The sequence below is a fragment of the Anarrhichthys ocellatus genome, unplaced genomic scaffold (assembly GCF_004355925.1).
Source record: "Anarrhichthys ocellatus isolate YVR2014 unplaced genomic scaffold, GSC_Weel_1.0 scaffold28, whole genome shotgun sequence".
Lineage (NCBI taxonomy): Eukaryota > Metazoa > Chordata > Actinopteri > Perciformes > Anarhichadidae > Anarrhichthys > Anarrhichthys ocellatus.
Genome location: NW_022280058.1, coordinates 5,042,134 through 5,058,672, shown reverse-complemented (window position 1 = coordinate 5,058,672; position 16,539 = coordinate 5,042,134). Strand labels below are relative to the sequence as shown.

General features: G+C 39.4%; 3 protein-coding genes across 9 annotated transcripts; 1 reads left to right on the top strand and 2 right to left on the bottom strand.

Annotated features, from left to right (window-relative positions):
• Positions 1 to 392: 392 nt before the first annotated feature.
• On the bottom strand, positions 393 to 4,878 carry trmo (tRNA methyltransferase O). Of its 2 annotated transcripts, none has more exons than XM_031863321.1 (6): positions 4,690 to 4,878; positions 4,289 to 4,440; positions 3,326 to 3,500; positions 2,601 to 2,758; positions 1,798 to 2,369; positions 393 to 1,362 (listed from the first exon to the last, which is right to left on the bottom strand). In XM_031863321.1, the coding sequence occupies exons 1-6, from the start codon at positions 4,776 to 4,778 to the stop codon at positions 973 to 975; spliced, it is 1,536 nt and encodes a 511-aa protein (XP_031719181.1). In that variant the 5' UTR covers positions 4,779 to 4,878; the 3' UTR covers positions 393 to 972. The 2 variants fall into 2 exon arrangements, with proteins under 2 accessions (XP_031719181.1, XP_031719182.1); XM_031863322.1 differs by having other exon boundaries at positions 1,031 to 1,362; positions 1,815 to 2,369.
• A 635-nt stretch (positions 4,879 to 5,513) lies between these two features.
• hemgn (hemogen) lies at positions 5,514 to 11,945 on the bottom strand. 2 transcript variants are annotated; one of them, XM_031863025.1, is made up of 4 exons: positions 7,583 to 11,945; positions 7,174 to 7,252; positions 6,128 to 6,726; positions 5,514 to 6,008 (listed from the first exon to the last, which is right to left on the bottom strand). In XM_031863025.1, exons 1-4 carry the CDS (start codon positions 7,644 to 7,646, stop codon positions 5,896 to 5,898), a joined length of 855 nt encoding a protein of 284 aa, XP_031718885.1. In that variant the 5' UTR covers positions 7,647 to 11,945; the 3' UTR covers positions 5,514 to 5,895. The 2 variants fall into 2 exon arrangements, with proteins under 2 accessions (XP_031718885.1, XP_031718884.1); XM_031863024.1 differs by having other exon boundaries at positions 7,174 to 11,945.
• On the top strand, positions 9,964 to 16,251 carry anp32b (acidic (leucine-rich) nuclear phosphoprotein 32 family, member B). 5 transcript variants are annotated; one of them, XM_031863029.1, is made up of 7 exons: positions 9,964 to 10,195; positions 12,509 to 12,658; positions 12,767 to 12,889; positions 13,603 to 13,795; positions 13,982 to 14,106; positions 14,215 to 14,278; positions 15,635 to 16,251. In XM_031863029.1, exons 1-7 carry the CDS (start codon positions 10,142 to 10,144, stop codon positions 15,724 to 15,726), a joined length of 801 nt encoding a protein of 266 aa, XP_031718889.1. In that variant the 5' UTR covers positions 9,964 to 10,141; the 3' UTR covers positions 15,727 to 16,251. The 5 variants fall into 5 exon arrangements, with proteins under 5 accessions (XP_031718889.1, XP_031718888.1, XP_031718887.1 ...); XM_031863028.1 differs by having other exon boundaries at positions 15,632 to 16,251; XM_031863027.1 differs by having other exon boundaries at positions 13,982 to 14,121.
• Positions 16,252 to 16,539: the final 288 nt, after the last annotated feature.

Sequence of the window (16,539 nt, the reverse complement as noted above, 5' to 3'; positions counted from 1 at the left end):
GGAAGTTATTGTAATTACTCTATGGTGACTTTTCCTAAAGCCCTAAAATCTATAACTTCCCTGCCTTTTAGGTATACAGGTAAAGTTTTTCTTTACAATTGTATGCATGAACATAGAAATAACTCTTATTAGTCACTGTCAAAATACTGGCTAACATTTAACCTGCTAAACTGCCAACACTTGTTTACTTTACCTGTTAATGAATTTAAACACATTTAGTTTAATTATTTATGAAGTCCCGGGTTTAACATTCAAAACCCTTCCCTCTCCGTTACATAAAGGTTACTAAATATTTGTCAAAGATGAGTCACAATATTGTTGTCATTGTTACCCTTAATTCAGCCAAACCTCATAAAAGTTATGTAAATTATTTTCTTAGTAATTTCAATATTTTTTTTTGAAGATGTAAATCCATGCATCTAACAGATTAATCATAAATATTTCCTTTGTCCTTTCACCACCACTCTCTTCCTCTCTCTGACTCAAAAACACACCACTCTAAGCCATAACTGGAAAGGGATTTACTGTCACTGTTGGTCTCTAGGCAGTTATACCAGTATTAACCACTGGTTAATTATCCACTTATTCTTGATCATTATGTTGGGTAGAAGGCCAGATATGAAAAACACATGAAAATAAAAATTGTACATCAAATAAACTTTTACACCAGTGCAGAACAAGTCTTGACCAAAGGTAAACGTGCACAAAATATCATGAAGATGGATGAGAGAAGTGGGCAAACCTTTTAATAGTTCATGAGAAGAACTCAATAATTTACTACATTTGATAATTTAATACATTTGCACAATCACTCGTATTTCTAGATCACTTGTACTGAACACGTACAACCATTTCATCACCATTGGGGCTTCTTGTCAGAAACATAAACGAGTACAACAAAAAAAAGAAAAACATACGTTTCAAAAATCTTTTATTTGATCTACTTATATTAAATTGAATGTACCTTGGCTTTCATGTGTCTGATTTTAGAAGGTCTAAACATTTGTCAGTATAGAAAGTACCTGGAAATGTTGAGATGAGGCCCATTTGACAGGCTCTGTTTTTGTTCCTCAACAAACATGAAAACGGAGTCTTTCCAGCTGTGAAGCTTCCCTGAAAGGGGTTCTCACATTGAAGCAATGTGTTGCTCCACAGGTCGGACCTGCAGTACCTCAGCGAAGCCTTGTCCAAACCAGCAGGTGATGTCAGCCGTGTCCAGGGTGAAGAAGAAGAGTCTGTCTCGGCAGCGTGTCCTCCTGTAGACTGACCGTGGGTCTGCTGACAGCACCCCTCTGATAGCGGCAGCAGCTTCCTCTGGACTGCGAAGGAACTTGAACCTGGGTCTGTCACTTTCAGAGGGCCCTGTGTGACATGTGGGTTGGTGGGGTTTTTTCCAATGGCAGCACTCTTTTATCACACAAATCATCATGCATCCATTATTTTTGAATATTAATCCTTCAAGCTGTATATACTGTAAATAGACATGTATACATGCATATACCGTGCAGAACCATGCGTTTCACACCCATTTTTTCACCTCCTTGTATAAACATACTAGTTCTGTTATTGTTGATGGTTTTGTTCAGCTTTGTCGTCCTTGATTTCAGTTGTATGTCTATTTCTATCTTCCTGTAAATTGTTGTCGGTAAGGTCATTGTGAGAAACCTAAAGGGTCAACATTCCTCGTGTGTGAACACAAACTTGGCCAATAAAGCAGATTCTGAATGACTGTTTTCATATTCAACTCTTTCACAACAGCACCCTCTTGTGGAGAAAAACACAACCTCACCCTATTACCTGGAAGTTCGGTTTACCTGACAGGTGTGTGGGAAGGAAGTCTGCTAACTCCCTCTCAGCCTGAGGAGTGAAGCGCACCTCCAAACTGCTAACAGGAGGCTCTCTGATCCAGCCAGCAATGGTACTGTAGGCCTCCTCTCCATAGCAAGGGTGGTCCACAGTGGCATCTGGTGGTTTGGTTTTGGGAGAGTCTGAAACTTCATCCTCTCTTGCACAACTCAGCTGGCAAAGGTCCCTTTGGGTCACATAGGCCTCGACCTCCTCCAGCACGTCGTTTAGATCTTTGTGAAGCGAAAACTGAGCACTGACTGACTGAGAGGAATCTGTGACTAAAATATCAGCTTCAGATTTGTCTGTTGAGAGGAAACTACAAACGTCATCATCATCATCATCACTTCTTTCCATTTTTAGGCCTGACTGATCATCACAGTCTTTTTGGAGGTTTAATATATCTGTTGTCTCATCTGAGCTCATCCTGGAGTCGGGGTTGTCGTACTCTGAGATGTAGGGTTTGATGTCCAGCACTGGGGTTCCAGCAATCATGTCAATGTTTGAAAGATGTATTGTATCCCCTACAAAATAAAGATGGGACAGCAGCAGGTTCAATTTGACAGCTGAACATTTAGACTTGTAGTATATTTAAATAAAGTGCACGCAGGAAAAAATATAATCTATACATTAGTGTAGTCTAGCATTAAGATTTGACACTCTGCCAAATATGTACATAGGTCCTCACAAAGACACAAACACGCATTTTGCACACAATCAACAATTGAAGACACATTTTTGTTAATCACACTCACCTACTATTTTATCAAGTCTAGCTAGAGTTAGGCCCAAGGCATTTGGTCGGTGGGGACTGCGTGTCGAGTACACACCAACTCTCTGACCGTTGAGTCGAGGAGGCTTCACTTTGGCTTTGTAACTCAAGTGCCCATTTTTGTGAAAGAGAAAGATGATCCTGAAAAGACCAAATGGGAAAAACACACATATGAAATAAACAATGGATACACAAAGTCGGTATGTGTGCAGAGGCGGTTTTGTTGAAATTGGCAGAAGAACATTATACAAAATGGGAAAATAAATCTCAAGCAATAAATAGGTAGACAACCAAAAACTTATACTGCTTCTGTCAGAGGAATAAAAAAGCTACTAAATATCACCAATAGTGCCAACTAAGTTTATTTATGCAGCGTTAACACCAGTCTGATATGGCTTCATATGCTCTTATTAAACAGGTGAAAGGACAACTCATTCAAGCAAGGAAAAGTCAGCAGCATTAGACTCAAATGGCTCCATTAAAAATGCATTTTAACAAGTGTGCTTTGATGCAATCAAACCATGAAATGGAATGCCTTTATATAGACTTTTAATACCAACTGCATATGTAACTCCTGATGGTCCAAATTAAAAAAAGTGTCTAGGCTCACCTCAAAAATCCGCACTCCAAACTTGCAGCGCTTCAACAGACTGGACTTTGAAAGATATACAGTATAAATACACAGTACACCAACTGCATGAGACCTACCAGACATGGGAGTATTGCTCCAGACCCACCAGAGCATGCTCAGGGTTATTGAAGACACTCTGCTGGATGCGCAGTTCGGCCCTTGAGGGGCCACAAATGGTGGGCTGTCTGGGTGTCCCATTCTTCACAGAGAAACAGGAAGTGATGTAACCAATCGGGACTGTCTGGATGTTTCCTGTATCGTTACAGAGATAACAACATTGTTTAAATTTATAACATTTTTATAAATGTGTAACACAGACGCATCTATCCTTACAATTTGTTTTACTGCTTATGTACAACATATTAGCCAGTAACCATTTATTTATTGTATGTGTGGGTTTGTTCTCTACATTTAGTATTACTGAACTACACATCTACATCTCATTCATTGTCTTTGTGCAACTTACCAAGAAGCAGCCTTAGGCAATATATATATTATCTCTTTATTGATATTTTTTATACTTGCACCTTTATTGATATTTTCTATTTGCGCTCTTTTCTGCTACGGACTACAACTGCTGCACTATTTCAATTCCAATTTTATTTTAGTGCTGAAACCGTGAAATCAAATAACTGACATTAAATCAATAAGATTTCCTGCAATTTTATCACTACAAATTTAATATTTTCAGATTTTGGACTGACAAAAAAAGTTAATTCATGATGTCGCTAACCGAGATAATCAGTCATGGTGTACTAATCAATTAATCCCAATAATACCAGACAGACTAATAGATAATGACAAAACATTTATACACATATATTTATTTTATGATAAAAACAAAAAATCCTTTGGGATGAAGCAAGTTTTAATGTTTCTTATCTGATATGATGAGATGAAGTAGTATAAAGTATATGCGATAATAAAGTCGGACATAGTGTAGATGTTTTTTCTGAGGAAATTCTGAAAAAACAACTTGTATTTCTCTTTATTTACATTATTATTGTGGCTGACTTTGCAGTTGTACTAATGGTATTCACCTTGCTCTAGTGCAGCCTGTGGGGATGCTGCTGGTGCAGACGGTGGTGGTGTCTGGTCTTTATCAGGTTCACAGAGTCCAATCTTTGACACAGCAGACTGAATGGATATCATGTGTTTGTGATGACCTCGAACCGCACTGTCCAACATCTGCCTGTCAAAAAAGAATCAGATAAAAGTAAATACCATGTCAAAAGAAAAACAAATACAATGTAATGAATGGCATGTGAACAAGGAAACACAAGGAAATGCAATAAAACTTGATTTTTAAAGATAAAGTAGCGGTGTATATCAATAACACGTCTAAAGAATATGACAGCAAAAAAGTGTATTAACACCATGTCTAAAGAGAGACATATATATAGTTAGTTACAGCTGTTACAAAGGTAAATGGAGCCTCTACCTCAAGTTCTTGATTTCCTTTCTCATCACGGAAATCTGCTGATTCAGTTTATTAACGTGCTCGCCGCAGCAGTCACACAGAGGACTCATCTTACTCAAATATAAAGGATGACAAAAATAACAGAATCAGTTAGCTTTCAGCTAGCTGGCTAAACAGCAACAAACCGCTCGTGAAACACGTGGGAGTTTGTCAATGCGGAAGCACGAGTTTGACTTCCTGTTGACCAACCAGGAGTGTTCCAGGTGACAGCATACCTGATCATCTGCGCAGGGCAATTTACTGCTAATGTTATGGATACCTTACACATTGGGTACATTGTAATGTAAATGTAGGTAGAAAACTCGACTTGCAGCAAACATATATCACTTACGTATTGATGTTGCAGAAGTCATTGATATATTTGCACCAGTTTTGTAGCCCACTGCATGTTTAATTATTCTTTTATTTCTATTTTTTTTACAGCACATTATTTTTCTAAATCAATTAATATAAAAATACATCAGTTTCTTCAAATATAGCCGACATGACCAAACATCACATGCTGGTTCCACTGCATGTTTTATATCAGCAGAGGTCAGCCAAGAGTAATGTCACCCTCCTCGTTTTCTTTTCTTTTTTTTAAATAAGCTTTATTTATGAATACAGATCGAATATTACTATTCGTAATGTCATGTTTTTATTAGTAGTCGTAATTTTTCCATCATTATTCTGCTTACTACTTTCATTATATTAATCATTTCTGTCATATTAATTGAATGTGTTGTAACTCTGTTATGTTGTTCATACTATACAACATAATAAAGACAATTATAACCACAGTCAGATGATTGTAAGCAGTGTATTTTATTAGGTGAATAACAACTTTTTACAAAATTCTGTCAAATAAATCCATAATTACAAATACATCATCCCCAGTGATTTTATACCCTTTACTCTTAAATAAAAGCAAGCAAAATTTGCTGTTTACTGAATACAAAATACAAAAAAATAATTAATGAGCTTCGTAGTGACGAACAAACCAGAATAAATAAGCATGTTTGTTTTGAATTGATACATTTGTCAAATAAGCAATGCATATGCTCAGTATGTTTGTTCTCTTAAACCAACAGGCTGCACACTAACCAAAGTAACACTCGGATACAAACTGTGATCGGAAAAGAAGCAAGTCTGAGCCGAGGCAGTATCTGAAAAGTGTGTTTTCGAAAATTAGAATACATTTCCTGGGAAATATTTTTGTGGAGGAGGCGTCGGGGACAAGGTTGGAATTGAGAACATTGCGTTTTGTTCAGGTACGTTGATCGACGATGTTCCAATCAAATCTAAAAAAAAAGACAGGATACAATTCATATTAGGACAAAATGAAAACTCTTCAACAATAGGTAATGTCATTTTTCCACACCATTCATTCTCCTTGCTGTCTAATTTTCCTCTTTAATACCTTCATCGGCTCTTTTGTCTTGAAATGCAGAGATGTCCTCCTCCTCATCTGGGCCCAAGTCCTTAATCAGGATCTGGTCAAGGGCCTCCCTGCCTTGTAACTCTGCGGAAAGGGTCTCCACCTGAGGAAGAGCTGTGGCAGGACCAGGTGCTGCAGTTGGAACAGGGGCTTGAGTCAGGACTGGGACTGTGACTGGGACTGGGACAGCATCTGGAGCCAGAGCTGAATCTTGAACTTTGACGGAGAGAGGAACAGGAGGTGAGAATGAAAAAAGCGCTGGAGTCGGGTTAACTGGTGCTGGAGAAGTCAGAGTAGGAGCAAAGACGGGGCTTTGGATGGATCCAAGCAGTGGCCGAGGTGCAGGGGCAGCAGGGACAGATGAAGGTTGTGATTCCACAACAAGTAAAGGGGATAGAGAGCCTGGTGTTTGATCTGGGATGACCTCAGCAGGTTCAGGGACCACCACCGCAGGAGCTTCCTGAGGCACTGCTGCCTCCTCCTGAATGACAGAGATCTCTGGCGTGGGCTCGCTCTTCTTGGGCCTCCCTCTCCTCTTTGTGCCACTCTCAGCCCTGGGTCTTTTCCTCTGACTCTCCACCCTGAGAGAGTTCAACAAATTCAATCAACCTCCTGGCATTAATACAGCTTTCTGTGATACTTTTGCAAAGCTAATAGTACAAAGTCCTTGACCTGGATCTGGTCAATAGAAACACAAGAGCAACCTTTGGTTTCCTCTTGCTCCATATTCAATATAAGGCAGAGGAATGATAAGCAGCTGGAGCGCTAATTATGATTTAACCGTGCATTGTCAAGTATGGTGTTATATAGAAGCCAGTTTTGTTAATAAAGCCTTGTTAAACATTTCTGATGCTAACATTTGTACTCTCCATGGCTTTAAAACAATGATGTACTGTATCATTACTGGGTTGTACTGTAGATTTTGTCTGCACTGCTAAACCTATAATGGTTACTCCAAATAAAGATAGCTGTAAGGTCACTGCACTAACATTGGCTAATCCTTTCTTTAAATTTATCCAAAAACCCACTGGTTAGTCTCCTTTTCTTCTGCTTCGGCTTTTCTCTTCTTGAGAAGATCCCTGTCCCGCAATCGGCGACGGATTCCACCTATGAAAGAGAGAAACAACGAGGGCAGCATGAAAGCATGAAACGAAAGAGCAGTATTTTTTATGCATGACCAGAGAATGTGGCGGGTGACTGATGGCGTATAAAGATGTGGTTCAGAGACAGTTTTTCTTTCAGCTTCACACGGGCTCGACTGAAACATTTCCACACTTGGGTTTAAAAATATAGCAAGAGTAGTAACAGTAGCTTAGTTGTTGATTAAAGTATATCACACAGTATGCAAATGAATAACCGGCACACTCAACTTTCTAGTGTGGAAATACTGAAATAGACTTAATTTCAAAAAGAAGAGAAGTAAATCTTAAAAGTTACCTTGGTCTTCATTCAAATTTTTATATTCCGACACTTGTTTCTCTTGCTGCAATGTCTCCTCCATTCTGAGTCCTGCTATGAATGAATTCAACTCATTGAAGGCGGGCAAGCACAGAAATGAAGACAGAATAACTTCTGACTGTTTTCTTTTCCCACCCCTAAATGAATTATCTGGTTAACCATTACCATAGTGCTGGAAGAGTTCTTGCAGCTTTGGTCTTATCGTATTTGTAAAGCTGGTGGGGTTGGCACAGCTTTGACAGAGAGAGAAAAAAAAACGACTAGAGCAAGTTGTGTGACAGTAGTGTGTGATAGGGATACAATATGTATGAGGTAGAGGGGGAAATAATAAAGTATTAGGCTTATTAGACTAAAGTGTTGTCTTAATTAAACTAGTAACATAAAAATAAATTCAGTTTTGCGTGCATGTTTATGTGCAAGCCAGCAGCTGATAGTGAAGCTGTGGCAAAAGTATATTGTGATTGAATTTATATAGACAATCATTCAATGTCTAAATGATCCAATATCGTTGGCAGGCACAAAACAGATCCACAGTTCTGAATATGAAATAAATGAGCCAATACTACAAATCCCTGCGTGTTTCTTTTTGCATAAATAATAATAATCACCAACAAACATACTAAAGACTGTCTTTTTTTATAATATAGCAATATATCATAAAGTACTTTGGGTAGACTGCTGTGTTGAAAAGCCACTAGACAGCCTGACATCAAGCAAGAAATCCTGTCTTCAACCGGAGTGGAGGCATACCCATCTTATCTCACAGATGGAGAGCTGCTCAGTTGGGGCGTGTTCTCAATCTTCTCCCAGCACATTGATGTGTGTGTTTGTGCCACTCAGAGAAAGAAGCTGTCCTGCAGAGTAAATAACACTCTGCTGCCAATTGCCTCCAGCACTGTAGGGGAAATGTTGAGGGTCTCTTGGTTCAATTCAAAGAAGCTTCTTGCAATAAAATTATAGTAAGAGAACCATGTTTCAATCTAAACTACTCTCTGTTGAACTTGTGACTGTTGTGGGAAATGTGCTCAGTCACCTGTTTTGTCCGGGTTCGTCCAAGTACTATAACCTCCTTCTCTGGGACTCACTGACTGAGATGAACAAACTGTCCCATTCAAACAGAAACTGACACACACACACACACACACACACACATTTAAACTACCTTGAACATTTAGCAGCACCTTCAGTATCACGGTCAACTTCCAGCTGTTTAAAAAGACCACAGGCTGCACAGTGAACTCTTCAGCTGATAACAAGACACACGACTGGACTCCTTCCATGTGTGCACATCTTTTCCAAATGACAGATTATTATCAGCATTACAACCACATGCAGTTATGGCTGTCACTCACACACAGCCCTAAACTGTTGGACAATGCAATTTAAATGTGAAGAATGTCAAAGCAGTGCCATCTTCTGGTGTACATTGTCTACTATATTAAACACTGATTTAAAAACAGTCTATATATTATGAACAAATAACTTGCACAAGGCCAAAGACTGTTTGGATATTGCACCCTGTAGACATAGTGGAAACACAACATTGTAGCCTGGATCCTATGCTTATTTGTGATAAATATTTACTATTCTACTAATTAAGCTAAGAATTGTATAATTAGGGATTCATATTTTAATGTATAAAGGGCAACAACTCCGACTCAGTAGACTTCAACTCGAGGGGTCTGGTGTCTCAGGAAGTAAAGGGGGGTGTAGTTTGGGGGGGGTTGCCCTCCTCACCCATGTGCATATACAATGCTCTCTTTACTGCAAACCAAACACACCCCTCCTCTCTTGCTGTGTGTCTAAATGGCTACAGGAATTTATGAACCGAAAGTACAACACAAGTTATCCATTCTGCACTTTATTGATCAAAATGGTCACAAGGAGCATACATGCATCACTGTCTGGGCTACAATTACAATCATGCATTTGCCAAACAAAGGAAGGCAACAGGTTTGAATACTAATCAAAGCAGGATTTCTTTATGTTAGATATTCGCCTTGTTCACTCATTCAATGTGAAACCACAACACTATAACAATTAATACATCGAACATGGGGATGTTGTCCAGCCATGAAACTGTAAGTTAGGCAGATAAACAAAGTTGACCATATGACCTACTTTATCGACGTGTAATTGCTTGAATGGTACTTGCAGTAAACTGTGCCCATAATGCTGATTTCCTTCATTTAATGAAACTGGCTTTGCAGACAAAAAAAACTCTATACTTCACTAAACATACAGCATTTTCCTTGCAGAAATAAATTGCACCATAGCACTGTTTCGGGGCAGCGTCATGTTTTGTGACTGCAATGCCTTTCATAGAGGCGATGGGCGTTTCTGGACGCAGATGGCGCTGTTGAGCATATATTTTTTCAGTCCCGTTTCCCTCCATGGTTTCTCCTCTCTCCGACTAACTTAGCGTTTGGCTCAGTTCATCATACAGTCCTATATTCTCCCTCCATTGGGCATCTCTGCCTTTGGACTGAAGATCCCACCAAAACCCAAGAGAGAAAAGTTTCACTTTCATAGGGCAAGATGGACATGAAAAAGAGGATCCACTTGGAGCTAAGAAACAGGACACCGTCTGATGTGAGTCGTGCTTTTTTTAAAAATCAACCCTTAGTTTTCTGGCTAGCCTTTGCTAGCCTTGCTTGCTACTTTTTCTGCTTTGCGAGTGACCTGTGTGGCTAACGTAATGGTGACCACATGGGCTTTAGATGATGTTTTCTGGTTTATAATGGGGCGGAAAACACTCGCACAACAAGCTTAATCCTTTATACTGCTCTGGATTGGGCGTATTGGGGCAATGAGAGGAGAAAAGCTATGAACGTTATTCAATCGTTACTTTGAAACGGCGATTATTTCGCTCGCTGGCATTATTGCGGTGCTTTAACCGTTTCGCAGCCTCCTTGTCCAGTGGTGCACACGGTTCAGAAGGACTCCCCCGGTTGTACCACAATTAGTAAACTTCTTTTTACGCTGGTATATTAGGGGATTTGCATCCTGCGCCGCGGTTGGCATTTACAGAGCGGTACATTTCATACAGACCTTGGAAGCCATGTTTGCTGCTAGCATAACTGCTAAAAATGGGGCGCTTTTTTTCGTTACAAACGATCTTTACAACTCTAAAGGCGTCCGTGCTACAAAATGAGTTTTTTGTTACATGTAAACGGGCCATCACGAGTTACGTCTTTAAATTCCCGGCGAGTACGTTAATATCAAATGGTCAGATTCAGCAGCGACAACAAAAAAAAAAAACAGTCACTTGATTCACGAGTCATCCATATACGTTGATCACTTAACATTAAGCCACTGTTACAATAAGCCAGTTGAAATTTACACAAACTAGCAAATACCTATTCGTGTGACCGTGGGTTGTTTTAAAGACACGCTGCGATTCGTAAGTTTCCAAAGGGAGTGTGCAGCAATTTATTCCCCCAAAAATAGCTTACACGCTTGTTTAGCAGCTACGTTAACGTTACCCTTTCATCTAAATACTGCACTTATTTAATAAAGTCTGGTGATGATTCAGTCATCTAGACAACAGCCATCTAACTTAGTGTTTTTGTTCCCGCCACATTACCCCCACTGTACAAAGACAACAAAATATATCCAGTTGTAAACTTAAAAACTGTCAAAACACAACTACTCTTTCGTCCGATGGTTGTTAAGCAGAGCTAAACGTGTCGTTGTTTGCAACCAAACGGATTAATTTGTTGACCATTGGTTTCATTAACCGAGCCTTGAATGACACGGAGATCCGGTGCACCGCGCTTCATGCGTGGGCAGCCAAAAACTCGACGGTCGGCGTTTCCCCATCGACTCATGCATAAAATAAAACTGATTTAACACCGAAAAATAACTTAGGTAATGTGTAAATAACGATAATTACTCTTTATAAGCAGTTGTTTTTGCCCATTGAAGTGTTCAGAGAACTGCATACTGTATCTCAGGAATCGCCATGTTGTCATTCTGTCGTCTTTGAAGCTCTGGGAGAAAGGAACTGTCTCCATCTTTGTTTTTTTTTTACTAAATTTCCGTTCTCAGTATATTTCCTTCGACCAGAACACGACGTTGTACCCTGTAACAAACTGGTAATATGGGTCGTTCGCTCGACGACAAGGAATATTCCACTTCCCAAATGAAAGCTGGTTTAACGAAAACAAGAAAATCTGCACTAAGGGTGTATTCGCAATCCTTTCCGTTGCTGTTGGGTTGGCTAATGGCGGGCAGACAGACTGCTCCTCTGCTGCACGGCAGCGTTTAAAAGGGGCAACGGCTAGCCTGTAGCGAGCTAACCTAGCTCACTAAAAATCATTGCATTTGTCATTAGTGACTGCATCAGCAGGCCACGGGAAACCACCGCTTTGCTCTTCATCGTGTCAATGAAATCTGTATATTACCTATCATGCCCGGATACATTAAGCACACACGCGTGTTTTTAGATGGAGACACAAGAACCGTTTCGGTGTTTTACATCAGAAATCGTGATCTTTGACGTTTGCCACTAACTTTTTTTGCAACGTTTTTCTCCAACATTGAATTGCGCAACCAGTGTTGGCTTTAACCGACTCAAATTAACTCCGCCTTCAGGCTTGTTTTGTAATGTTTTACAGCAACTACAAAATACATTTTAGATTATTTTACACACAATAAAGGGCCATTTCCCTAAACAACAACACAAACTATTAAAGATGTTATGTTGTCTGTCAGCTTGTTTTCTCGATGATTTTGCCTAAAAAAAATGGCACTCTTTTGTTTCAAAAAAGTTTGTAAAATATTTTATATATCAAATATAATATTTTTTCATTCTAGAATAGATTGTTAGTGTAGTTTCACTAAATGGATTAAACTGGAGATGATTTTTTTTAATGTGATGTATTGTACTTTTCTGTATTCCAGGTACGAGAACTTGTCCTTGACAATTGTCGATCAGTTGAAGGAAAAATCGAAGGCCTCACAGCTGAGTTTGTCAACCTGGAGTTCCTCAGTTTGATAAATGTTGGCTTAATGTCAGTCTCCAACTTGCCCAAACTAGGAAAACTCAAAAAGGTAAAAAAAAAAATAAAAAAAATTATGTTTCACCTTTTTACCTCCATGTAAAAGCTGAATTGTGACAAAATGTCAGCTGAAATAATATGTCCCTCTACTGTCTTTCAGCTGGAGTTGAGTGACAACAGAATCAGCGGTGGCCTTGATGTTTTAGCAGAGAAACTACCCAACCTCACGCATCTAAACCTGAGTGGCAACAAATTGAAAGATATTAGCACATTGGAACCATTGGTATGTGTTTTGAGATGTGTTGGAGACAACACTAACATACATATCTATCTGCATGAACACAGAATGTGTATATTATATATCATGTTAATGCCAAATTCATTATTAGACAAAGCACACGTATTTATACACAATCTTATCATGCACACGACTATTAATGTAGATGTGATTACAGTAATGAACTGTTCTCAACCAACAGCATACAAATAACATGCATTTCTAATTTGAGCACAGCTTTCTGTATATGCGGATATAAATCTTTAAACTTTCAGTTGTTAGAGTCAACATACACTTCAACTGACCTTTCAAAGGGTTCAGCAGAGATCCTCCTTATACATTTCACACATTTAAAATCCACTTACAGTATATGCATTTCAAATATGATTCTTATATGGGAATTTGTATAAGAACAAAAAAAGGGTTGAGCAAACTGCATACAGCGTTCTTCGAGTTAAGGGTGCAAGAAACTGGAATTTCTGGAAATTCAGTTGAGAAATTAATTCTCTTATCCAGATACTTGCGTACCTGCAAATCAAGGTAGTTCAATTACAACCAGATATTAATCTGTATAAATGGTATAGCAAAACATCCACTGGTTGACACATTTTACAGCCCATACAGTATCAGCCAACCTCACACACACTTGACACGCTTTAACCCTTACAATGACATGCAGCAGTTTCTCATCGCAGTTCTTTACTGAATGTGATCAACAGAAAAAGCTGGATAACCTGAAAAGTTTGGACCTGTTCAACTGTGAAGTGACAAACTTGAATGACTACAGAGAGAGCGTGTTCAAGCTGCTGCCACAGCTCACCTACCTGGATGGTTACGACATGGAGGACAGGGAAGCCTCCGACTCTGACGGAGAGGTGGATGGAGACGGCGTAGATGACGATGAAGATGAAGGTGAGAAGTTCTTCCAATACCTCAGGTCTTCCTGCTTTACTGATCCTTAAGTCCACGGTAGCTGGAAATATATCAATATGAAATGACAACACTCTCACTTTGAGCACGGAGTCTGCTAATGTTGGACTTGGATTACAGCACGATTCCATTTTGTTGACCAAATTGTTGTTGCTTTTGTAATTGCAGAGGGAGAGGAGGAGGAAGACGAGGACGGAGAGGAGGAGGACTTTGATGAGGAAGAGGACGACGAGGAAGATGAAGAGGAGGTAGAAGGAGAAGAAGACGACGATGAGGTCAGCGGAGAAGACGAGGTAATCCCCAAAAATGTAATTGAAATTATTTGGCAGAAAATATTCTTGCAAGGAATTTGGATTCATTTTTATTTCTGTTAACTTTTTAAAACATTTTTGTTTACCAAGGAGGAAGACGTTGCTCAGGATGCGGAAGTAGATGATGAAGATGAAGAAGATGAGGACGAAGACGGTATGTACCATTGCCATAGTTGGACACCCTTCCCTTTACAAATCAAAAATGCATTCAAACCCCAGAGCACCTCTAACTTATTTCAACACAGTTAACGGTTAGTATAAGTACAACACAGCACTCCGGCCATCTCTCTTCATATCACAACTCTAGACCCTCCACAAGGCCAAGATCTGGTTTATGTTTTTAATGTGAGAGGTGGGACATTGCTTATCCTGCCAGATTGGGTTAGACAGATGTTTCTTCATTTAAAAAAAAGCACAGAACTATTACACTGTATACTGCAGACTGAGACTGTAATCCACTGATACGCATATAACTGACTGGCTACAAAATGTACGAACTTTAAAGTGAGTCAAAAGTGCATTTACTGTTAAGTTACTCCTTAAGATTTAAGTCAAATCTTTCACAAATTTTCTCATATTTGTGTGTACTCTTACTTAATTATTAAAAAAGTAAAAGTGCAAAATAATGCTACATAGTACCATATTGCCTTTTTATTGTTGTGTTATTAAAGTAAAGAAAAGTCAAATGTACTGAAACAGCTGAAATCCAGTTTTGGAAATGAAGCCGTTTTGCTATTAATGACACGGCGGGATGGCTGAGTAAGGACAGCGGCCTTTAGATTTAAAATGTTATTTTTGTACATAAGCTGCAGCTTTAAATAAAAGCAATGCGTGCATAGAAGGGTAAGTACATGTACATATGTGGGTGCACTTGATAATGACTAATAAAAACTGAATATCAGGAATGATATGACACCTGCTGGTGGTTGTGTTTACTGAGGGAGCTGTGCAGGAGCGTTCACAGGGCATTATCAAATGCCTTCCATAGCAATTGCCCATCACTGACCATTCATAATATAAGTCAAATAACATAATATAGTTGGATCAATTTGAGGTTTGAGAATGTTAATATATCTTAAGGCATAAAAACTTAAGACGAGCTCGTCAGTGTAAAACATCTCAGGAGGGTCGGTTATATCCTGAAAAATGTCAATATTGAAGATGCATATCTGACACTGTTTATTTTCAGCTCCTTATGGTGTAACATTATATCATGTAGGGACAGCAAAACATGATAGTGCCCACCCTCTCTAAGATCCCACTAGAGGATTGATAATGCTGAAAGTGGAGGGAATTAACACTGAATACATGTAAAGAACCCTGTGTATGTATAAAATATATAACGCGTAAAGACTATATTATATGTAGAATGTGTTAAAAAAAAAATATATATATATTTATGTATTTCCTGTATGATTAAAGGGTTAGCCTGAGTCTGGCTGTCGTGCCTGCAATGGATTATAACATTTTCGCTGTTTTGCTGAAATTGAAGTCTCTTTGCCCCCAGAAGCAGCGGAAGCAGCGGACGCTGGCAAAGGGGAGAAGAGAAAGCGAGAGCTAGAGGATGAGGACGACGATGACGACGATGAAGACGACGATTAAGAGCAAAACTGAAAACGAGAGCCTACCGAGTTACCCTTCCTCTCCCACAAACCCGAACGTCCGCCCTCCTACAACTCACACCGCCTTTGTAATCCGTGTCTACCCCCCCCCCCTCCCCCTCCCCCCCCAGCTCTGAGCTCTTTTTATGGGGCAAGACTGTACCGGATGGGCGGGCCGAGTGGAGCTGCCACACCCTTTTTCCCCCTCCCCCCTCATGGAACTGAGAGCCACCCAACACCCTCCACCTCACCCACCCCCACAGCCCAGAGGTTCTCAGGCAGCCCAGCACTCAGCATTCCACAATTTCACTGTCGATCCCTCTTTATGTATTCCCGTGTGAGGACTTTGGGACTGGTATCTAGTTTTGGGTCTGTGCTTTTAATATTTCTTTGGATGAATAATTTTTTTTGTTGTTGGGTTTATTATTTCTCAATTTTATTGTCTTTTATTGTTTTTGTTCTGTTCCTTTTATTTTTCCCAATAAAGTTATTGCTATAGCAGCTGTGCAACCAGCGAGCCATGATTTTTAGTGTGGCCGCCTGTTGCACAAATCAAGGTTGTAGCTACATTTTTACTTTCTGTATGACAAAAAAACAACTTTGTAAATAAAATGTTAACATTTTGTGCTTTTCTCTCTTCCTGCCTTGTTTTTTTGGTGTACCGAAATGCACGGAAAGTGACAAAATGACGGCCATCATCCACCCCTTGCTGTTACTCTGTGTATTCTGATGGTGACTGTAGATAACAGTCCACAGAAAAGCTTTATGTCTGGCCTTAAAAGACAGGTCTTTGATTTTTTTTTTATGACTCTCC

What these genes read in the sequence shown, in the direction of transcription:
- trmo (XM_031863321.1), bottom strand. Translation starts at nt 4,778, where the DNA reads ATGAGTCCTCTGTGTGACTGCTGCGGCGAGCACGTTAATAAACTGAAT. An exon ending in AAGGAAATCAAGAACTTGAG is followed by an intron (nt 4,441 to 4,689) that starts GTAGAGGCTCCA and finishes CTTTTTTGACAG; the next exon opens with GCAGATGTTGGACAGTGCGG. An exon ending in GAGCAATACTCCCATGTCTG is followed by an intron (nt 2,759 to 3,325) that starts GTAGGTCTCATG and finishes TGGTCTTTTCAG; the next exon opens with GATCATCTTTCTCTTTCACA.
- hemgn (XM_031863024.1), bottom strand. Translation starts at nt 7,412, where the DNA reads ATGTTTCAGTCGAGCCCGTGTGAAGCTGAAAGAAAAACTGTCTCTGAA. An exon ending in GAAGAAAAGGAGACTAACCA is followed by an intron (nt 6,727 to 7,173) that starts GTGGGTTTTTGG and finishes GAACTCTCTCAG; the next exon opens with GGTGGAGAGTCAGAGGAAAA. An exon ending in AGACAAAAGAGCCGATGAAG is followed by an intron (nt 6,009 to 6,127) that starts GTATTAAAGAGG and finishes CTTTTTTTTTAG; the next exon opens with ATTTGATTGGAACATCGTCG.
- anp32b (XM_031863026.1), top strand. Translation starts at nt 10,142, where the DNA reads ATGGACATGAAAAAGAGGATCCACTTGGAGCTAAGAAACAGGACACCG. An exon ending in AGATGACGATGAAGATGAAG is followed by an intron (nt 13,796 to 13,981) that starts GTGAGAAGTTCT and finishes TTGTAATTGCAG; the next exon opens with AGGGAGAGGAGGAGGAAGAC. An exon ending in AGAAGATGAGGACGAAGACG is followed by an intron (nt 14,279 to 15,631) that starts GTATGTACCATT and finishes CTTTGCCCCCAG; the next exon opens with AAGCAGCGGAAGCAGCGGAC.